At 44.6% G+C, this 24133-nt stretch overlaps 1 protein-coding gene and 1 long non-coding RNA gene across 2 annotated transcripts in view; both read right to left on the bottom strand.

The window, feature by feature from the left end:
* The window catches only part of MBOAT2 (membrane bound O-acyltransferase domain containing 2), a 117949-nt gene extending 94197 nt beyond the window's left edge, over window positions 1-23752 (bottom strand). The window contains exon 1 of the mRNA XM_004274904.4: window positions 23539-23752. Within this exon, the coding sequence (XP_004274952.1) occupies window positions 23539-23613 (75 nt within the window). The 5' untranslated portion in view covers window positions 23614-23752. The remainder of the gene's footprint in view (window positions 1-23538) is intronic.
* LOC117203274 (uncharacterized) lies at window positions 11571-23522 on the bottom strand. The gene is made up of 3 exons (XR_004485968.2): window positions 22011-23522; window positions 19530-19624; window positions 11571-19440 (listed from the first exon to the last, which is right to left on the bottom strand). It is a non-coding gene; the product is annotated as an uncharacterized LOC117203274 (long non-coding RNA).
* Window positions 23753-24133: the final 381 nt, after the last annotated feature.

Here is a 24133-nt window from a genome sequence, read left to right as displayed (position 1 = left end):
TAAAGTTGCGGGAAGTCTCCAAAAGACACAGGTAGCAAGAGAGACAGAATTCATCCAAGAAATCAATATCTAATAGATAAAAGTTCCAGAAAGAAAACCATGACAACAACAAAGAAAACACAAGGAAGAAGTTATCTAAGAAGTAATTCCAGAGGATTTCCCAGAGATAAAGAACATGAGTCTTCGATTTGAACAAACTTACCAAGTATCCACACAGACACAATGTGAAATTCAAGAACATCAAGGAAAATGGAAGATCCTACTACTACTCTTCAAGAAAGAAAATCAGGTCAACTACTCGTTAAGAGAATTAGACTAGCATCAGACTTCTCATCAACAATACTACATGCTGAAAGATAATGGCATGATATCTTGAAAGTTATAAGGGAAAGATATTTTCAACCTAAAGTTGCATGAAGATAATTTCAAATATATAAAGAGGCAGAAAACTTACTTTCCATGTAGTCTTTCTTGGGAAGTTATTTGGAGATGCCCTTCAGCAAAAATAAAAGTCTAAACCAAGAAAGAAGGCAAGGATTCAGAAATAATGAGTTTGGCTCATAGGTACAGTAAAAGGAAGCTGAAGAATGCAAACTGTGCAGTAGGCCAGGGGAGCAGTCATCCCACATTTGAGATGGAAAGTGAAAGGCTCCAGAAGACCATTATTCAAGGAGAGAAAGATAAATTCTCGAAGTGCAGATGTTATCCCTAAGGGTGTGGAATTCAAATTTTTTTTTCTTTTTTTTTTTTTGCGGTACGCGGGCCTCTCACTGTTGTGGCCTCTCCCGTCGCGGAGCACAGGCTCCGGACGCGCAGGCTCAGTGGCCATGGCTCACGGGCCCAGCCGCTCCGCGGCATGTGGGACCTTCCCGGACCGGGGCGTGAACCCGTGTCCCCTGCATCAGCAGGTGGACTCTCAACCACTGCGCCACCAGGGAAGCCCCAAATTTTATGTTAATAATATACTTTCCAAATTTCTACAACGGGCAAGTATTGTTAATTTTAATAACAAAAAATTTTTATATAAAGAAAAATTTTAAATAGCAAATTTAAATGACAGAAAACTATCTTTAAAGAGTTTTAAACTTTGCCTGCTTCTCTGCCTAAAACTAAGTCTTTGGAAGCTTTTTTCCTCCCAAAGGAGAAACAATGACCATTAAAATCTTACGCTCCCCAGCCCACAAAACAAAGAAAATAGTTTTCTTTCCCATTTAACTGCCAACAAAAATGATCAGTTTTTAAGGGTCCCATTCTGTGTCCTACTAGAAGTGATTTACCAAACAAACCCATAATTCTAAAAAAGTTATCCACTCAATAGTAAATCCACACACACAAAAAAAAAACCTTTCCATGATATACTTTTTTTTTACTTTATTGAAGTATAGTTGATTTACAATGTCACGTTAGTTTCAGGTGTACAGCACAGTGATTCAGTTTTATATAGATATATAGCTAGATATCCTTTGTCAGACTCTTTTCCCTCATAGGTTATTACAGAATGTTGAGTCCCTGTGTTACACATTAGGTCCTTGCTGGTTATCTGTTTTATATAGGAGTGTGTATGTGTTAATCCCAACCTCCTAATTTATCCCCCCTCCCCCATTTCGGAAGTAACTGACTATCAAAAGCACTTACTGGCACGTGTGCACATAGCAGTGGAAGCCACACTGCACAAGTGTCACCAGCTCTGGGTTCTACTCCAAGTCCTGCCAACTCACCAGCCAGGAGGCCGGGGAGGCACCAGGCAGCTGTGCCCCTGCCGTCTGTCTGTCTGCAGCCAGAGCATCGGGGTGCGGTCATGAGGAGCAGTGGGGTGGATGGGGCGATGAGAATGAACAGCGCGTGCCAGCACAGGCGGGCGCTCACCACATGCAGGTGATGTCACACCATCTGCCCGTATTCCGAAATGTCGTTCGTTGAGCAGTTAGAACGTGCGAGGCATCTTACATCCTCCATTAACTAAATAACACTCCCAATGACCTGGAAAATAGTCGCTCTCCTCCCCATTTTAAAAACAGGAGCTCCGAAAATTACTATTTTCCAATACACAAGCGCTAATTCTGACTACGGGGCTGAAAGCGCCTGGCGTGTCCAGGACCCTCGCAGGTGGTGTGCTCCAGGGACACCCCTCCCGAGGAGGCAGGGGTGGCACCCATTCCCCCTGCAGCCATGGGGAGGCGCGCTTGCCCGGATGTTGAAGACCAAACCTAATCTTGAGAATGTGGCATTTGACATTTTAATCTGCAAGTGAAATCATGACTGCAGAAGCCCAGGGAAGCCCCAGGGTAAAGAAAGAGAAAGGCTGTCTCTGTCAGAGCTAATGCAGGTAATATTCGCCACAGTGAAAAAGGAGCACCAACATCATTACAGACTTCACCGTATCACCACGCGCTGTCGGAAGAGTATGTGACAACGCTGTCAGGGCACAGAAACGGCTAAAGCTAAAGCATCGCTAAGGACGACAAGGAGCTTGGATTCAAGGACACCTGAGGGGGGAGGCAGACAGGAAAGGGCTAACGACTGTCTACTAGTGACATCTGCCCTCTTCTTAAACTCTGTGAACATATGCACACCTTCCCATAAAACATTCACTTACTGTTCATATTGGGATATATCAAAAAAGACCTCACTGTGTATTTCAATAATAATTTCTCCTACTTTGTCCTTACTTTTTTTAAAAATAAATTTATTTATTAATTTATTTTTGGCTGCGTTGGGTCTTCGTTGCTGCGCGGGCTTTTTCTAGTTGCGGTGAGCGGGGGCTACTCTTCGTTGTGGTGCGTGGGCTTCTCATTGCAGTGGATTCTCTTGTTGCGGAGCACGGGCTCTAGGGCACGGGCTCAGTAGTTGTGGCTCACGGGCTCAGTAGTTGTGGCTCACGGGCTCAGTAGTTGCGGCTGACGGGCTTAGTTGCTCTGCGGCATGTGGGATCCTCCCAGACCAGGGCTCACACCCGTGTCCCCTGCATTGGCAGGAGGATTCTTAACCACTGCGCCACCAGGGAAGCCCCTGTCCTTACTTGTTAACTAGAAACACATCCTAACATGTGTAAACTATCCGTCACTCTGCAGGAGCCTAACTTCTTTACCACCACCTATGAATGTGAAGAAAAGAAACCTAGTGAAACCCAGATAAACTGAAACATTTTGGGTGTGTGCTCTTTTGTTTAGCTACTTTCTTTGATGAAGCAGAAATTGTTTCAACTACTATTGTTAAAAATCTTAAATATATATATATTAGTCCACTTTCCTTTCTTGGTATTCACTCTTTCTTATCTCCTCCTTGGTCTAAAAAGAATTTAAAGCAGATTCCCTTTTTCTGACCCCAAACCCCACGTTCCTTCCAGTAAGCCATTCTTCTTCTCAAACAAATATCCATTCACTGACTGCTACAAGCCAACACTAGCTAGTCTAGCACTGGAGATTCAAGAGATAATGAAGAGCTCCTTCCCCCAAGAGCTTCCAGTCTACCCTAGTGAATAAATATTTTTTAAAAAACCAAACACCTATTATAGTCCATATATATATATATATATAGTCCATTACTTATATTACTTATACTTATATTTTATATTTTATATTTTATATTTATTTTATATATTTTATTTTTTTATATTTTATATTTTTATATTATTTTTATTTTTTATATTTTATATTATTTTTTATATTTTATTTTATTTATTTTATATATAAAATATAAAATATTTTATATTTATATATATTATATTATACTTATATTACTTATACTTATATTACTTATATTATAGTCCATATATATATATATATAGTCCATTACTTATAACTGCTATAAGTAATGACATGCAAAGGTGTTATAATAGTAATGGCTAATAGGTATTCAGCATCCGCTATGTTCCAAACTCCTTACAGAGAAAATATCTGACAGAAGTCCTCCCCACAATAGGTACTACCTGACTGGGGCACCCTCCACTCCCTGGGCCTCCTGTTTCTTCTGGTGCAATGCTCCCGCCTCCCCGTCAGAGGAGGAAAGACTTCACTAAACCTTTGGGGCTTCCTTTACACCTGCCAGCCTCAGCCTGCTTCACTCTGTGGGAAGTTAATTGGGGAAGTTGCTCCTTCGGGGGAACCTGCAGGCGCCCAGCTCTGCCTGTGTCGGAGGAGTTCAAGTAACTCAGGAGTAAAGTACTGGGAACTCCACGTGGCGGGACCCCTAAGTCACACCCTCCAATTCAGCTTTCATCAGTAAGGCTGACAATTTGATCCACGTCTGACTCTTGTATCTATCTCCCTCTCAGCCAGGGCTAGATTTGGCAAGAAAGGCTTATTAATTACTAGAACCTGAAAACGTCACCATGATCATTAACTCTATGTTATATATGAGGGAATGGAGGTTTCTACAGCCTAGAAAGGTTAAGCTTCCTTCCTAAAAAGCGGCAATACCGCCATTTGAAACCGCTGCCTCGCAGCAAGAGAAAAATAAGTTCCCAGACTGGTATTGCATTAAGCTTAAGCTGAAATTCCAAAAAGGAAAGAGCAGTTCATGCTAAAACAGGTCATTTGTTCTATCATTTGCTGCTGTAAATTGTATTCAGTTAGCATTAAGAAATTAAAATCGCAAAAGCACATATAATCGTCAGATTGATAGTTCTCTAATATAATAGACACAACCGTATTGAGCACCTGCCATGCGCCAGGCACTGCTCCAGGGACTAGACAGTGGAAAAAAGAAAAAAAAAAACAAAGTCCCTGCTCTCATGGAGATTACACTTTAGTGTGAGAGAAACAGACAATAAACAAATAAATGGATAATGTCAAAAGGTACAAAGAATGTAAGGTCGATATTTTAAAAAAGACTGACGAAGAGCAAAATGATAGGAGGTTCTATTTTGGGGATGGGGAGATCAGAGAAGGCCTCCTTTAGAAGGCCTTGAGCAGTGAGCTACCGCAAGTGAGGGACTGAGCTGGACAGACATCTGGGCAGCAGGGACACCAGGGCAAAGGCCCCGGGTGGGAACGTGCTCACAGTATTCAAGCAATTGTGAGAAGGCCAGTGGAGACAAAGTAGAGGAGGAAAACATGGTAGGACGTGAGGTTAGAGAGGTCGGCAGGGCCGAATCATGGCGGGACCTGGGGGTCCATTCCAAGTGGGAAGACGATTCCCCACAGCGGTCTGAGCAGGGCTAAGACATATGATTTGCACTAAATGCCTACCATCACTTCCTTTACAAGATTAAAGCTATGTGATAATTTTTTGTTTCTTCTTCACCTACAAGTAGAGAAATCAAGAAAGAGTGGAGTTTTCTCTGTTATTCTCAGGAACATGAAGTAGGGCTTCTAAAAGGAGGAAGGAAAAATGCGAGTGTCTGCTCTATTAACCATGACCCTCGCTGGCAGGGGCTCCGGACCTCTGAGCACAAGGCAGGCAGATGGCACCAGCAAGGTGTGCCGGCAGCAGACACCAGTCTCCAGCATCCCTACGTACCAGCGGACCCGCCAGTGGTGTGGTTCCTCTTCACGGTGAGTCTAACTCTCTCAACACTAAACCAATTGGAAAGGGAACCAAGCCTGCAAGGAGAACTGGTGAGCAAATGCTCTGAACAGGTTGGGCATAAATCCTGCTGGTAGACTTCCAGGTGGTTGGGAGTCTTAAAATGAATGTAATGTCACTTTTCTAAAAATTAGAAATATAATCATCACAAACTTGTATGCAATGCAAACATCTGACAAATGCCTGCAGAGGGAGGGCACCAGCAATGGAGAGAAGGAAGATCCATCTAGTGGGGGAAATAACCTAGTAAACAGACACAGAAACAGAGCAGAAGACACCGGAGGCAAGGGGTGAAAGGAGGCCACGCCTCTAAGGCATAATCTCCATCCTTTTAACACTTGGTAAAGGCAGTGGGGAAAGCACAGCCACTGGACCAGAGCTGGCACCACCCAAGCTGGGGAGTTCCGGTAACTTTCTGACTCACAAAACATTCAAGTACTGAAGGACAAGGCAATGTAACTTCTAAAGGGTGCAAGTATGAAGAAATAAAAAGTGAAAACAACTTAAAATATTAAAGGAGAAAACAAACTGTAATAAATTAAAAGCAAAAGCAAAAGTTCTAATAATTGTTTCAAAACCAGTGATTCTGCATATTGTTTCAGACTCGGGAAACTTCTTTTCCTAAGGAAATAAACAGCTATATGCACCAAACAAATATATAAAGAAATTTACTGCAATATCATGATAGCAAAAAATTGTACACAACAGAGGAATAATTAACTATGATATATCCAAATGATGGAACACTATATTGGTTTTGAAAATCAATTTAATAAAATTGGAAGTGACTCTCAAAGTGTTACGTAAAAACAAAAGGTTACAAAAATCTTACATTCAGTATGCAGGTAATTTTGTTTAAATATACACACACTAAAAAGAAAGTTAGCAAAAGTTGAAGAACAATGAGTGATTTTTAAATTTTCATCTTATACCTTTCTGTGTTTTATAAATTTTATACAATGAGTATATATTACTTTTAAAATCAGATAGAAAACACACAAACTATATTCAGTTCCCTATTAGGATATAAAATACATTAGTGAAAACACACGAAATTGGAAATGCACAAATGTCAAACACATCTACATGTTATAAGAGAAGAATCAGCTCCTAATGAGCAAAGAACAAAACAAAACAAAAACCCTAATTTCGCCAACTTTTCAAGTTATAGATGAACTAAAGTTTGGTTTCATCCTGTTATTCAGCCCAAATCCACGATTTTGCTTTGCTCTGGATCTTGGCCTGTAAAAGGACAAAAAGGCCTAATGCCGTTTTCCTGGTCATTTCTAGCGTCCTTGAATTTCACACTTATCTCAATTTTATCACTTGAGATAGACTAATCTATCATTTCTTTTTTTTTTTTCAATTGAAGTACAGTTGACTTACAATATTACATTACTTTCAGGTATACAACATAGTGATTCAATATTTTTATAGATTATACCCCATTTAAAGTTATTATAAAATATGGGCTATATTCCCTATGCCGTACAATATATCCTTGTAGATTATTCATTTTATACATAGTAGTTTGTACCTCTTAATCCCCTATCCCTATCTTGCCCCTCCCCCGCTTCCCTCTCCAGACTGGTAACCACTAGTCTGTTCCCTAGATCTGTAAATTTCTTTATATTCATTCCTTTCATTTTTCAGATTCCACATATAGGTGATAACATACAGCATTTGTCTTTCTCTGTTAGACTTATTCCACCAAGCATAATGCCCTCCAGGTCTATCCATATTGTTGCAAATGGCAAATTTTCATTCCTGTATATACACACACACACACACACACACACACACACACACACACACACACACACACACACACACATATATCCTCTTCTTTATTCATTCATCTGTTGATGGACACTTAGGTTGCTTCCATATCGTCATTGCTGTAAAAGTGCTGCTATGAACGTTGGGGTGCACATATCTTTTCGAATTAGTGCTTCTGTTTTCTTCAGATATATACCCAGGAGTGCAAGTGCTGAGTCATATGGTAGTTCTATTTTTAGCTTTTTAAGGAACCTCCATACTGTTTTCCATAGTGGCTGCACCAATTTACATTCCCACCAACAGCGCAGGAGGATTCCCCTTTCTCCACATCCTCACTAACATCTGTTATTTGTGGTCTTTTTGATGATGGTCATTCTGACAGGTGTGAGGTGATAACACTGTGGTTTTGACTTGCATTTCTCTGGTGATTAGCAATCTTGAGCATCTTTTCATGTGCCTGTTGGCCATCTGTATGTTGTCTTCAGAAAAATGTCTATTCAGGTCTTCTGCTCATTTTTTAATTGGGTTGTTTGGTTTTTTAATATTGAGCTATATGAGCTGTTTATATATTTTGGATACTAATCCCTTATTTGTCATATGACTTGCAAATATTTTCTCCCATTCAGTAGGTTACCTTTTTGTTTTGTCAATAGTTTCCTTTGCTGTGCAAAAGCTTTTAAGTTTAATTAGGTCCCATTTGTTTATTTTTGCGTTTGTTTACTTTGCCTTCAGAGACAGATCCAAAAAAAGATTATGACGATTTATGTCAAAGAGTGCTCTGCTTATGTTTTCATCTAGGATTTTAATGGTTTCCTGTCTTACATTTAGGTCTTTAATCCTACTGTCATTTCTGATCAGCAAAATAACACCAGTAATATAAACAGTGCATGTCATTCATATCTATTGTTCATAAATGAATATTAACTTTCAAATATATAGATAAGAATTCTACATTTAAATTGGTGTGAAATCACCTTGTGTGCCTATATATTAATATTCTATCAGTTAAAATATGAATATGTGCTTGTTATCATGAGAGTAAAATGCTGTTATAACTGATGAGTATGAAACTATTAACAGGAAAGCAAATGAGTTAGTGTGAGAGTTGAGAAAGGGTTCATTTATACGACAGCTTTAGGAAGAACATTATATTCACTGAGGAAAATTTTTATAATGTTTTTAGAAGTCAATAAGAGATTATATTATTTTATAATTCTATTATACTTATAAAATTGTTTAGTGTACTAACATAAAACAAAGTAACCTTTAAGAACCATATTCGATTTTTAGTTATTTAGTTTTAAATCATGAAAAAAATGACCTTTTTTAATGAAAAAGCTCTATTTGGGAATTCTATACATCTTATGCAAATGAATTAAGAGCAGAATAATTAGCTCTGCCATCTCAATTTCACAAGGAGAAAGAATGCTAAACTCACAAACAATAATATCCATAATGAATCATACATATGTAATAAAAATATATAAGGAGTATGGAAAAAAAGGAAAGTGTTAAAGAGAATTGGGGTTCCCAAAACATGTTTTATTCTCACTAATTAAACCTGAGATCAATAGTCTTCATAAGAATGTTTTAAAGAGAAAAACAAATACTGTATGCTAACACATATATATGGAATCTAAGGAAAAAAAATGGTCATGAAGAACCTAGGGGCAGGACAGGAATAAAGACGCAGACGTAGAGAATGGACTTGAGGACACGGGGAGGGGGCAGGGTAAGCTGCGACGAAGTGAGAGAGTGGCATGGACTTATATATACACTACCAAATGTAAAACAGATAGCTAGTGGGAAGCAGCTGCGCAGCACAGGGAGATCAGCTGGGTCCTTTGTGACCACCTAGAGGGGTGGGATAGGGAGGGTGGGAGGGAGACGCAAGAGGGAGGAGATATGGGGATATATGTATATGTATAGCTGATTCACTTTGTTATAAAGCAAACACCATTGTAAACACACCATTGTAAAGCAATTATACTCCAATAAAGACGTTAAGAAAAAAAAAGAATGTTTTAAGAAGAGAATTCCTATTATTTTGAATCTACAAAGAAACAACTGTTTGCAGAAATGATTACAGGACACCATCAACCATTTTCAGGAGTCGAAGACAAAGAAAGTTTTGAGATTTGTCTGGATAATATTCAGCTTTAACTCACTATTGATTTTAACACTCAGCCATCAGACATTTGACCAAAATTGTGATTCGATGGGCCCCTATTTAAAGGCAACCTTAGATAACACATTTCCAGCATTTCATCCACGTTCTTCAGTGATGCTCTTTTTCTCATGCCTGAACACAATAAACCATGAGTACCAGGAGTCCACTGAGCCTAAAGAAGTGGTATTCGGGGTATGCCTAGTGATTTCTATCAGTGTCTCAAATATCTTTGTCTCAAAGAACATGCCTATTACCAAATCAGCAATTTTATTTTTATTTTTAGTACATACTAGCAAATAATAGAGGCAAAAAGCAATAAATCTTCAAACAAGTATGCAATGCTCTAAAGAGGGCAACCCTTGGAAACCAGACTTTCAGGTGCAGGGCTACCCATCCCTGGACAGCTAGAAACGTTCACTCACGAGCCTCTGCATTCCAAAGCAGAAGATTTAGGGGTAGCGATACCTGATTTGCTAAAGTGCGCTTGTTCATAAGCCAACCATGTGAAGACAGACGGAATGTCTCCAACAATCCAAAAGGTGACCATGAAGAAGTGGGCTTACTCAGACCACTTCCGGATTGTTCCAGAAAGTCCGTAAGCACCAAGATGACAAACCTTCTAACCATGACAGCTACCCAGAAATGGCCTTGGCTGCCCCAGCGAAGGGAGCAAGCTCTCCAGCACAGATGTGTTCACGCAGAAGCCAGAAGGCCATTCACCAGAGACTCCCGTGAGGGTTTCGTTTCACACAAGCAGTTCACACCAAAGGTGCGATGACCATGATCGCTGACATTTACAGAGTGCTTCCTACCCACGAGGCTCAGCAGTGCAGATGAAGCAAGGTCCAGGCCGCTCACACAGAAGCACAGCTCAAACCTAAGCTGATTCCTGAACCCATGGTCTTCACTGCTAGGCTCTTAACACACGAAACCCGTGTGCTTTCTAATCAGCTGCATCAGACCCTGCCCATTTCCCCTCTAGTCTCTGCAGCTCAAGGACTCACAAAAAGCCTGGCCATCAATCAATACTTATTCAAAGGGCGAGCCTGCCCTGCTTCCCGCTTTCCCTGCTTCCTTAACTACAAGTCGCACTTCTGCTCTGGGATGCCAGGAAAATTTATCCTTCCAGATTCTGGCTCAGACGTTACCTTGCCCTGACCAATCCAAGCCCGAGTTACGGCTGTTTCTCCCTAGATGATGCCGGCATGGTGGAGCCTGCCCTGCCCTCCCACAGACGAGCTACATTTACTAGCCCTCACCCCACCCGTAACCTTGCTGTGACCTGTGGCCACGTGACAGAGCTCTGGCAAAAGGAAGCACGGTCAAAGTAACGCGTATGTGCCACTTCTGGCCCACACCTGCAGCCACAAGGGTTCTTTCCCCCCTTGTCTGCTGGAGGACTGGAACCTTCTAAGTTCTCAAGGTCTGGCTGCCAGACCAGCAGCAGTAACATCACCTGGGAACCTGTCACACTTGCAAACTCGGACTTAACTGAATCAGAAACTCTGGTCATAGGGCCCAGCAACCTGTGTTTTAACCAGTGTTACAGGGGATTCTCATGCAAACTCACGTTTAAGGACCACTGCCCTCAACAAACCAGCCTCACCTGCAATCAGGCGATAAGGCCCCAGGCAGTAGAACGATGTGTTGGAAGGAACACTGGTCTCTGTAGGACCAAGTGAAGTGGAACTATCCACCAATCTGGACCATTTACATCAAAACTTATGTGAGAAAACAAGTAGTCTATTACCTTTAAAGGCCCTGACTGGGCTTCCCTGGTGGCGCAGTGGTTGAGAGTCCGCCTGCCGATGCAGGGAACACGGGTTCGTGCCCCGGTCCGGGAAGATCCCACATGCCGTGGAGCGGCTGGGCCCATGAGCCATGGCCGCTGAGCCTGCGCGTCCGGAGCCTGTGCTCCGCAACAGGAGAGGCCACAACAGTGAGAGGCCCGCGTACCACAAAAAACAAAAAAGGCCCTGACTTATTGTTGGGACTCCCTGCAGCAGCTTTATCCAAGCTAAGTCCACCTGACACACCTTTACATGCTGTGCAGATGTATCAGTCTTTCTCTTCCCTCTAGACTAGAAGCTCAGGAGCCAGACCAGCTCTCACTCATCTTTGCATCCCTCCAGGGCCTAGAAAACCCCTGGCCTATACCAGGTGCTCGATGAACAACAATACCTACTTACCCTTTTCCATCTTTACTGCCAAAATGGTAATTCGTAACCTCTAAAATTATACCAATAAGCCAGCAACTTCCTTTTATAAAAATGTTATAAAAGTAACAACACTCACTATAGACTAAAACTTTCCTACTCTACGATTCTCAGAATGATGTCCATTTGTCAAAGGTCTGTCTTCGGCACTGCTACTACCTCGTTTCCTTGGGTCCCAGCACGAGAGAAGGCTCTTAATTTTGATCCAGTCCATCTTCCCGGATATATAACTTATACTAATACACACTTGCTTTTCCCTGGCTGAACCTTGCCCTGCTGCTCACTGTTTACTGTCCAACATAAAGATAGCTAATCTCCTTGCTACCCACAGTACTAGCCCAGCCAGGGAGCTGGTCTGTACTGACATTCACCTTCATTTTACAACAGCTGAAAGGTGCGTTTACCAAATCTGGAGTTAGGGACAAAATGGGCAAAAGCAATTTAATATTTCCATTATTTTCCAGAGGTTCCTGCTTTCAATAAAATCAATATAAGAAGGAAAACGATCCACGACCAGCCCTCTGGCACGATTCTAATCTATTTTGTCTTTGCTGAAATGGTCCCAACATCCTTTTGTCTTTAATATTCCGAGCAGGATTTTTTTCTAAATCGACTCACACGTTTCCTACCAAATGCCACGTTCCTAGCAAAGCTATTGCATCAATCATTTCATAGTCCTATGTGCTGAAACTGAGCCTGTGCCAAAAGCCTACTTGGAACAGCATACTTAGTTCCCCGTTAATTTATATTCCCTATACTTTAAAAGAGAACTCTAACTCTTTAGAAACGAATCCTTCCAATCCATATGGAAAAGTGTAGCAAATACCCAACGATACCGACAATACCCCAAAATTCTGTTCTTTGATTTTGACTAGTTGATCAGAATTTCCATTCAAATCTAACGGAAGGCTGAAGCTCAATGCTGTGATGCCGAATATACCAAGATTTTCCTTTACTATGTGGCTTTTAAAATATTTTCCAAGAACAAAAGGAGAAGACATAACTAGTCTCATACTACAGGAAAGCTACAGGGACCGCATAGAAGGATGACAATCTTAGACTGAGGACACTTAGCCATCCCCAGAGATACTAAATGCCAGCCAAAGGGTACTTCTACCTTGTCCCCTCGGCTCTACGCAGACACCAAAAATCTTCATCACTTCTATCCTTGGTAAGCAGCTCACATGAACAGCTGTGCCAGTCCCAGTATTAGAAAAGGCACCCTAACACCTGCAGTGAAACGCACTGTAGATTAAAGTTAAACTCCAAAACCTGAATAGTTATCACAAGGTAAAATATGCTGTCCAGAACTCAATGTACACGTTAAAAACCTGAAACATTGGTAGGGGCTTATTGGGCAATCAAGACCTTTCCAAGAGACTTCATTCTCTATTAGCTAGACATTTTTTTTTTAACATCACACCATAAGATAGCCTTGACCACTTAGGCCAGTTAATAACTGAAATACTGGATCTGCAAAAAGAACAAAATGATAGCGGTGTGAAAGTCCAACCTTCCCACTTTAATGGGATATTAACTTTCAAGATTATTTCTAAGGTGTGACCCTCTCCAAACGACTAGAACTAGTCAGACAAAATTTAACCTGAAATCCTGCTGGCCAGTTTAAGGACGAAATTACTAAGTGATGAAATACAAGAATTACATCTTCAACAATCCCATGACATGGCTCCCAAGCCTTCTGCAGCCCTGACTGTCCTGCTATGGTTATAATCGGGTCCTCCGACATCTCAGAAGAGCACAGTGTTCTTCAGATTGGAATGACCACCACCAACTATAATAGAAACTGCTACCTACTTCCTGATGGCCAATAAGCTAAATCTGGCCTAGCTATGTTTTTTGGGCTCAAAAAACAGAAGACTTAAGAAAACTTCAGCCAAAATTTTAAAAATCACAAATTTTCACCAAAAACTCCAGAATTCCAGCTTCCCTTGAAAAATCAGCTTTGGTAACCACCAGCAAATGTGAGGGGGGCTTTGCTTTTAGCCTGGGCATGGGATTTTCACGTGGTCATGCTGTCCATATCTCAGAAAATGGCCACATCTACATTCATATCCATTCATGTTCCCTGCCCGGCAACCTCTAGCCATGTGAATTTGGAATTTATGTTGGCATTAACTACTTCACCTAACCCATGACCTCATCAGGTAACAACATCTTACAGTAAACAGAAACTCCCATGATTTATTCATAAAATTTAATCCTGGTCTCAGGCAAGTCTCCTTCTATACAGTTAACTTCGAGAACTTCACCGCAAGTCTTTACATTTATCTTTGAAATTTGATGTTGTTAAATTAGATACATTCAACTCAATCACTATTCATTGTGCACCCAAAGGACGAGCGGTTTTGAAACTAGTGGTTTTGCAAAAGGCAGAGCCTCTCTCTCCAGTTTTAACAAGGTAAGTATCACCTGAATGTCTTTCATATGCTTAGTTTTACCTATAATCTACCTTAAAAAAGAAACTGAAAGGATTCAGAATTTTTTGTCTGTATAAGCTGGGAGCTATTTATTTTAAAATAACATGTAACTGAGTAACTTAAATATGTCTAAAAGTATATATTGTCTACAACTCTGACCTTCCACAGATATCTAGTTTGGCACAGAAAACCTCTAAAAACTAAAAAAGTTTCTATGGGATTATGGCTTAAGACAGAAAGTATGTGGCATCTCCGTCCGATGCCAAGACAGGAGCAAGGCGAGCTGGTCAGAGGCCCAGACGTTCACGGAAGAGGGAGGTCCCTCTAGTTGGCAACTGGGCTGCCCCTGGCTTCCTCACTCCACAAGGACACAGGCCGCCCGGGGAGGATCCCCTGATGACACCTGCTGCCGGCCAAAAGCCAGGCTTCCCCGGAATGGCCGGCTGGGGGACAAGGGGGTGGATCAGCAAGGAGCCCTCTTGCAGGGCCCCGCCCACAGCGCTGTAAGGACAGCCCTTTGTTCTTTCTGGAGAAAGACAGTTCTGCACTCTGAAGGCCTTTTTTCTGAATAGCTTGATAACAATGCTGATAGAGCTTCTCTTTCCAGTCACCTCTTATCACCCAACAGTGTAATGACAGTGTAATCGTCTAGCTGGGGATAACTGGTACCTCCCACAGTTATCTTCATTTTCCTTTGAATCCTCAGTCACATTCCTCCAAAATTCTTCAATGCTTTGCACATCTCCTTTTAAGTAACCCTCCTGAGGAAAATAAAAGTCAGCCAGAAAGGTTTACACAGCTTCCTTCTAACCCACAGAGATGTACTGTGTAGCCCTTTACGTAAACACTCACATCAGAGGCACCCCGTAACTCCCGCGGCTGTGCAGCTAGGAGGAAACACAGCAGTGCCCACACGGAGGGACCGAGTCACAGTGACCTGACCCTGATCTGCGGAGCTCGGCCAGCTGGGGAGCCGAAGGAGCTGCAGAGACAAGGCAGCACCCCATCCAGGGAGGGGACGCCACTGCTGTCCTGACCCCACGACTAGCCTTCCAGCCAGGGAGGGTGTGGGTGTCAACGAAAGACGCTGGAAAAGTGAAGTGTCCCCGGGAAAAGGATCCCTGAGAGCCCCTGGCGCAGGGCTGCTCAGAAGCTGGGCACGGGTACCACCCCAGCCGGGAGCCTCCGCCTGGCCGCCCGGCCAACTCCTCTGGTAGCTGCTGCCTTGAAAAGTGTGAGAACCACTGCATTAAGCTGCAGCCTCCTTCTCCTCTGTATCCCGCACGGCCAGCACACTGTCCCCACACGCCGGACCCTCCAATGCCTGCAAAATGCATCACGGCAAACGGGCACTGCACACCCTGATGCACCCGAGGGATGTACACACCGTGTCCTCCACAAGCCCTGGAAAAGCAGCTCGGCAGCTGCGACACCCAGCACAGACTGAGCTCTGCGTGCTCGGCCCTCTGCCGGCAGGACCCCTGATGCCAACCTCAGCCCTGCGGGAGAGGCCCTCACCCGCCCCGGGATACACACCAGCAACCTGCCGCTTAGGAAAGCGCAGTCAGTGCCTGGACCGCCCCGCTAATCAGTGATGAGCGGAACTTTAGCTGGTCTGTGCTCCCGCCACGCGAGCCGCTCACTCCGGACGCCCTCCGTGCCCGGCGGTGCTGAGCGCGAGAGAGGCAAACCTGGTAAGAGGCTCTGTGCCTGAGGAGTCTACACCCTGGCAGGGAGGCGCGCGAAGTAAGCAACAGAAATGAAGTGCTGCAGGTGCCATCAGAGCAGGGAAAGCCGAGGCAGCTCCCCCGAGGCCCCGACTGACAAGGGCAAGGGCGGCCAAATCACCGCCAATCAGCGGGGGCTCTCGGACCACCACTTCCGAGAGCGAGGACGATACACACCCTTGACAGGCAGCTGTGGAAAGGGGCAAAGACCCCCAACGTGTGCCCCTTACCCCCCTCCTGAAAAAGCCAGACCGAGGCGATGCTGGACTTTTGCTTGGAAGACACAGGAGAGGCTGGGGGAGCCCAGAGCGAAGGACAGAGGTTGAGCAGGACGGCTACCTGTCTATCTTCTCTTCGAGCTGCTTCTGCAGCGCCAGCCTCACTGCAGAACCGCGGCAGAGGTTCGAGGAACAGCTCCTCGAAGGGGCTCCGCCGGGGATGCCCACAGCCTCAGGCAGCAGCATGTACTTACCTACCGCTTGTACCTGCATTAGACGCGCACAAGTGGCCCCATGGGGAGTGACGCGCCACTGGAAAGGACGGGCCAGATCTTTAAAAGCTTCATCCGGGAGGCATAAGCTTTAGCAGAGTACTGCAAAAGATGGGTTTGCCGACCCAAAGGAGTGTGGAGGGGGTTCCAGGCAGAGGAAATAGTTTGATCAAAGGCATGGAGTTAAAAGATAAGGAAACGTATTGGGGGAACTTAACTGGTTCTGCAGGTCCTTCGGGCAGCAGAACAGGACTGCACTTCCAGCCCAGCCACTGCCACATGCATGGGGGCTTCTGGCAATTTCCTGCTCCTCTGGGGAGAGAGTGTGGGTGTGTGAGGGGTGGCCAAAGTAGGGGCAGGGCCCAAATAACAGAAAAGGAGCTGGCAGCCATATTCGGGAGGTTCTAGGCCTCTCCTGTGGGCCAAGGGTTCCCAGAGATAAAGCAGGCCTGAGAATGCGTGGGGCAGGGCCTCTCACGGGGCAGGCCTCTCAGCCCACAAGGACCCCAAAGTTAGACTTCTGACATTTTCTACACGTGAGGTTACACAGGCAGTCACCAGAGATCCAGTGACAGGACTGGAAAGGGACATAGACATGATTCAGCTGAAAACTGGGGGCCACACCGCCTAGTGTGCACTTACGAATTTTATTCTTCCCGTATATTGTGACTATATTGTCAACAGCACAATGACACTGCATGACCTTTTGGAGATTAGAAGTTAATCGGTTAAACGCAAACATTTAAAAAATGCATCACACTTTGATAACCTTTTAGTAATATGGAGAAACTTAAAAAAAATGTGGCCAGGTAGCTCTCTACCTCTGATGGTAGGAGAAGGTGGGTAAGAATGAGCCTGCTTAAAAATGCAGGTTCCCTGGCCCTCGCTGGGTAGCTCTGGGTAGAGCCTGGGAATATATAACAACAATCCCACATGATTTTTGATACAAGTGGTCTCACAGCCACACTTGAAAAAGCACTGCAAAGGGCAGCAGGGAAGCTGGGAAGAGGTTTAAGCAAGAAGTAACTAATCAGTATTACGCAGTTTGCGCTAGATGTGGCTACCAGTGTTGCAGGCAGAAGCCTGGTTATGATGGTGTAAGAGTGAGCAGAGATTAGCAAGATGCAACTGTTCTTTCAAAACGTGTGACTGAGAAGAAAGAGACAGAATAAGGATGTGCCTTAAGGGCCTGACAAAAGGTGTTTTATTTGTGTTCATCACGTAGAGAGATGAGTAACACTGTAAAGGACATGTCAGTAATCACAACGTCCTGCACAGGATTTCCACGGCCTCCAGACCCACTCTCCACTGTCCTCTGCGCCCCCAAAGTATCAACTTGCCCTCTGAAGGAGGCACCAGCAGGAAAGAGAGGATGGGAGGGAGTGGGGTATTCATCTCCCCTCACCCCCTCCCTCAAGGCTACCGCAGGCTGGATGGGTCCCTCGTTGGGGGCCACAGCTGCTCCTGACAGAAGCCCCTACAGCTCCCCTCGTGGGGTTCTGACCCCCTTAGGGCTCTGCCCTTCCTTCCTCTGGCCCCTCCAGGCCTAGAGGAGCTGGTCCTGGGAGACCACCCTATTCCTTGCCGATTTCCCTAAACCTGCCCATATCTTAGTAAATGGTTCTTAAAGTCTCCTTGGTTACCTAGTTCAATCTGTCTCCTACCAGAACCCTGCCAGATACATACAACATTAAGCAGAGTGTAAATGCCAGCACAGTGCCAAATCCAAAATGCTACTGTGGTTCAAATACAACAGCAGTCACATCGGATGGGATTCAGGAAAAGATTCATCTGCAAGGTGCACTGGATGCGGGCTTGGAAGAACAGTGAGGCTTCTGATAAGCAAAGGAGGGGGGCACATCATTGCTGCCTATTCGGATCTCCTGAATCCGAATTCTATCTTTCCACACATCAGCTATCCCTCCCCTTTTCCAAATCCTACACGTTTACCAAAGCAGGACCCACGTCATTTGTAAAATCATTAAATGATCGCTCTGCTGGGGGCCCTGTTTACAGGTTGTTTTATTTTAAAGAAGTCTTGCCAAGTTCTATCATCGTAGACTCCCACCTGTTAAATCAACTGCAGGCAAAAGCTGTGTGTGAGCTGTTTTGATTATTTCCCTGGAAAGTCAGCCCTGATGTGCCACAGTAAACAGAGACTAGGGTTATTTGTACCTATCGAGGCAGTAATAACACAGGAAGCACTTTTAAAGCAGGGGACAAAGAACTCTTGAACAGTGAGGAAGCAGAAAAACCACTTTTGACTCCAAATTCAAAATGAGATTTTAATCCTACTTTAATCACTGTGTGGGGAATAGGACTGAACCTGAGCCTGATATCTCCCTTCCTAAAAAGGAAGTCCTAGAGATTTAAAATGGAATATATGTGAACAGATGTTAACTTCCCAAAAGAAAAACAGAAGACAAGTTCCAAATATTTCATAATTTGTAAAGAAGAAAGGAACGTGCAGCAGATGTATACTAGGGGCCAGGTACTTTACATAGATTATGTATTTTAATCTCCACAATAATCTACAAATAGCTACTATTTATTATCTTTATTTTATAGGTGAGGAAACTGGGCCTTAAAGAAATATACAGTAATTTACCAACGAGCACAAGGCTGGCAGAATCTGGTTCCAAGCCAGTCATCACCACAGCATGACTACTTCCTACCGATGAAGGGAAACAGACACAGGGAAACCGACATGGACTACAGTTTAGGCCACGCGGTCCTTGGCCTCACTGCCTCAGATTAACCACAGAGGCAGTTTCAACTTCGAAATTTATTAGCCCCTTTTCCTCCCCTGAGTTCATATTTATATTCCCTCCAACTCGGTCCAAAAAGAATTTGAGGCAGCTTGATGAAACAAACACAGAATCATGGAATTTTAAAACTAAGTGCAACACACATTTTACACAGGGGGAAACTCATTTATGTAAAGTGACATTTCTAAAATTAGTTAACTGACAGGGCCCAAAATACAGATTCAAGATTCTCAGGCCCATATGCCTTCCTGATGAAAAGGAATCTTCCACAGCAGATTGCCTCAGTATGGCAGGGCTCTCAGTATGAAGGCCGAGGCTCACTACGGCTGTAAAAGTAGACAGGTGCGACAAGTGAGTTAGATACTTGTGTCCAAAACCTAAAGCATTCAAATGGCCACTTTAAAATAAAACACACCTTTGATTTTCTTGTTTGGTTGCCATTCACCTTCTGCTCCTAAAAGTCATTATCTTCAAAAGGCTCAAAACTGAGAACGTCATTTATTTCTTCATCTATACAACAGGGTTCATCACAACACAGAATTGTAAGAGGATTAAAGCAGTTAATGTTCTAAACTATTCTTTTCCCTAATATATTATTTCACTTCATTGGTTGTCTACATGGCATGGGGCGGGGGAGAATATACAGCAATCCGCCAATCAACGAAATGGCCAAAAAGCAGGAAACGAGGATTCTTCCTCTGTACACACATGGCTTTCCCCACTCCAGCCATCACCACCAGCACTCCAGTGTTGGGAAAGCTCTTCCTCTCCACCCTGTCCTCCAAAAATACACTGGCAACCTGCATCTAAAACACGGATCTGTCAAAATGATTTGCCACGTGTTCAGAATAGAAATTAAAATGGACCTTTTACTCAAATGCTTAATACCATATGTACATACGTACCTGAAGCTAAAACACTTCAGGACTTGAATTTTATCTGACTTCATAAGGTGTTGTGAGGACGCAGGAAAATAATATAACGCATGTGAAAAAGATTTAAAAACTGTAAGATGTGACCCGTGATAATTATTACCTGACTTGGCAGGATTGGTTACAAAGGCTGGTCCTTCTTCCTCCCTCCTCCAAACCTTTCCGAGTATCTCAAGTCTCCCTCTTGCCCCCTCTCCCCACCCCAAAAAGTTCAGCACGTCATCTCTAAAACAAGGACCCTGTCCCCAAACAGGACTGTTCGATGAGGTCAGTCTCATCCCTCACTGGCTGTCGGCCAAGTATGCCATCCTGGACATCATGTCACCAGGGAATCTTACTCCAATTTCATAGTAATTACAGCGTCAAGGGAAATAAGGAAAGAAAAATGGTTTGACAGGAAAGGAAAGGAAGGGTAAAGAGAGGGAGGAAGGAGAGGGCTAGAGAGCCCCTCAGTCTGATAACTCAGAAGTGAGGTAAGTCAAATGCAATAGAACATATATGTTCAGGTTAAAAAACAAAAACAAAAAACCTCTTAAAAAAATAGGTTGATCTGGACACAATTATTCTCCCTTGTTTGGTATTCATGTTGGGGTTTTTAAAAAATTCACCACATAGCCAACTAATAAAGAATACGGTTCTGTTCAATGACATCTGATGTCTTCTCGATAGCACGTTTGGCCCTTGTCTCTCCCTCAGTCCAAATCCCCACAGATATTCCTTTAATGATAACTAACCACCCTAGAAATAAAGTCGCCTGGAATGCAAGGCCTAGAAAGGGGAAACATCAGATGCTAAATATTTCCCATCTTAAGGCATCATCGAACCTCACTCAATACCAGATTTTATATTTTTAGTTAAATATAAGACCTACTGAACAAATACTATGGTTACCTCAAGGTCACTCTGGAATTCTCAGAAAAGATGAAAGAATCCAGGAGCCTAAGGCAGGCAAGATCTTTTGTCCCTGTTCCTTGCCTGGTCTTTACTGCAACATATTTCCTCCTTTCTCTCCTACCTGACCCTGCAACCTGCATTCTTCTATCCATACATACCAGTACTTTCTATCATTTTGTAAATTCCACACTCACTCTAGTAAAAAAGTTTAACTATTTTCTGGCTCTAAGGTCCTTTTCTTCCTCTGACATCAAATAACTGCTTTTATAATTTCCTAAATTTTCAAAACACTGTTAATTAGTGTATACCAAATTAACACACTAAAAAGTTATATTTTCACACTTTTCATCTCCTGATTTGTCTTTTTCCTGTTGAATCACTCTATTTGATTACAACTAGTTCTTAGGCTTTCTCTCAACTGGGACCCAGTTATTTACATGTAACCAAAGTTAATTTCTATTTTGCTCAACTTCAAAATACTGGCTCAGTGACTACTTTTTCATCCAATTTTACTAAATGATTTTTCAGTTATTCCAAGTGCTTTATCAGCAAAAAAGTCAATTCTTCGGTGCTTCAGAGAAACAGTTTATTATTACCATAAAAAGTTAAGGCTTGTGTGGTATTAATCCAATATTCTTAAGACTTGCTAAGAGAAAACAACCCAAAATACAAGTGGCTATGCAAATTCAGAATGGTCTCAAGAGAACAAAGGTGTCCAAGGTACCAAATCAAAACCTGTAGATAATAAAGGAGGAAAGTCAAAATTTTAAGTCCTGTCCCCTTCCCTTGATTCTCCTGCTTATGTCAGCACTAAAAAGAACCTGCTCCGGATTGCTGAGATTTTTAAATGAGTTTATTATATTAAATCACTTTTAAAGTCACAGGCATTATATAAATTAGAAGCCATGAGTGCAGTAGAGAAAATATTTCATCGTGATAGGGAGAGAGAAAATGAAACAGAGAGGAAGAGGGAGAAAGAGAGCATAATCCTGTTCCCCAAGATAAGTGAAAAGCTATAGGCCTATCTCTCTTGCTCTCATTGGCAAAACAATTTTTAAACAGATACCTACCCTGCATTTGCTGATACCTTGGCAGCAACCTACTTAAGTCAAGGAGGTACTAATACACTAAAAGGCCATACACTGTGCTTCACTTCAGAAAAGTGAGAATTCTCCACAGGGCTGAGAAGACGAAAAACCGTAAGTTCTGATCAGTTTACTAATAAACAGAGAAGACTACTTTCTTATAGTATGCGATTAATTTCACTAGTGGCACTTGAATCTATTAGCAAGATTCACATTATAACTGTAGTTCAAGATGTATGGGGGATAGGTATTTACTAAGAACCAACAGCTATTACTGAACTATAAGTAAGGAATTCAGATCTGAACAGAGGTAGAATTTTTTTATACTCATTGAACATACTTCTATTTAACTTTTTAAAACACTGAAGCACAAAGCACTTAGTGTCATAACGTTAGACACAGGGGTCGTTTCCCGTCTTGCTGCTATGAAACGGAGTCTGGACACAGAGGAATCCAGTATTATAAATGAAATCCCTGATGACATCAATGACAGCAACACATTCGGGCGGACAGTGAACCTGGATCCCTTGGAAAGTGCAAACACTTCTAGATCAAGTCCACTTGAAATAATTTTAAGCAAAATTTTCAGTGAACTACCTCTAGCCTGGGGCTAAAGCAATTATCTCTGCCCCACCAACTACCCTAAATGTCACTCTGACAAACACTCCCAAACTTTCTTTTCTGAATAAAAATGGCGCTGCTTTTCCCACACAATCCTGTTTATATCTCAGTAACCCTTAGGCCCTTCATGCAAACTCAAAGCGAGGAATTAGATGTCACTCTTCCCTACACTGTGTCAAATGCTTTTTTTTGGGGGGGGGGGCGGGGGAAGAGGTGTTTCCATCTACAAGGTTGCCACTTTCTCCGCTAGACACCCTGGGATCATTAACTCAGTTTGCCTTTTCTTCCTAACCCCTGCCTGCCTTGCCCCAAACTGTTGCCTCTCTCTCTTGAATACGCCGCACTTCCACGCAAACTGTCCCAAAGAGCCGGTCGCCGACCCCGGAGCTGGCCTCCTCCACGCCACACACGTCGTGTCCAGCGCACCGTCCACCTAGGCACGTCCATCCTTTCCCCGTGGAGTATCGGGTGCCACGCGCGCAGAGCACAGACACCCCGGCTCCCCCAAAGCACAGCCTTTCCACGCACTGTCTACACCCGTGCCCACACGCACTGGAAGCGGCTTCGGGACTCCGATCGCCGACTACGCGGTGCACGCACGCCCCGGGTCGGGCGCTGCTGTGGCAGGGAGCAGGGCCAAGCATGCACGCGCGCACGTCGGTGCCCGGAGCCCCCGCGGGCTGCCCGGGCGGGGTGGGGGCTGGGTGGGCAGCTGGGGGCGGGGGGACAGCGGGCGCCAGGCAGCGAGCGGACAATAACAAGCGGGTCGCCTCCTCCCTTCGCCCCCGCCCCAGCCCGCGCCCCGGGTCCCGGGTCCCGGCTTCCGCGCGGATGGCACACGGCCGCGGAGGGGGCGGCGAGGGCGCGGTGCCAGCGGGGCCGCCTCGGGTACCTGGTCGATGGGCAGCTGCACGGCGTTGCTGAGGGGCTGCAGCAGGGTGGAACCCGTGGTGCTGGTGGTGGCCATGGCCTGCCTGGCGCTCCGGCCGCCCGCGCCGCTCGCCCGCGACTGAGCCGGGCGACGCCGAGGACGGGGAAGCGACCGGCGCGCCTGCCCCCTGGCCGCCCGCGGTCGGAGCGCGCGGGGCGGGGCCGGGGAGGGGCCGGGGGCGGTGACCCGCTCGGCCCTCCTTCCGCGCCCCCACGCCCCCACCGCGCCCCCGCGTCCCCGCGTCCCGCGTCCCCGCCCGCGCCCCCGACCGCCCGCGCCCGCCCCGCCCCCTGACTTCCAGCAGCTTCCAACCGCCCCCTCCCCACCTCGCGCGCCCTCGCGCCAGACAGCCCCGCGGCCCAATCGCGGAGCGGCGCCCCGACGCCCGCAGCCAATCAGAAGGCGCAGGCAGCGCCCCGCCTCCATCCCAGGCCCCGGCCCGGGGGACTAGGGGCTGTCTGGCCACAGTGGGCGGGCGGCTCGCGGGGATCGCTCTTCGGTGCCAGCGCGGGGGATCTCCGCCTCCTCATCCCCTTATTCCTCCTCCCTGCCCGAG

The sequence above is a fragment of the Orcinus orca genome, chromosome 13, assembly GCF_937001465.1.
Source record: "Orcinus orca chromosome 13, mOrcOrc1.1, whole genome shotgun sequence".
Lineage (NCBI taxonomy): Eukaryota > Metazoa > Chordata > Mammalia > Artiodactyla > Delphinidae > Orcinus > Orcinus orca.
Note: the sequence above shows the minus strand (reverse complement) of the source record. Positions and strands in the feature narration are given on the sequence as shown.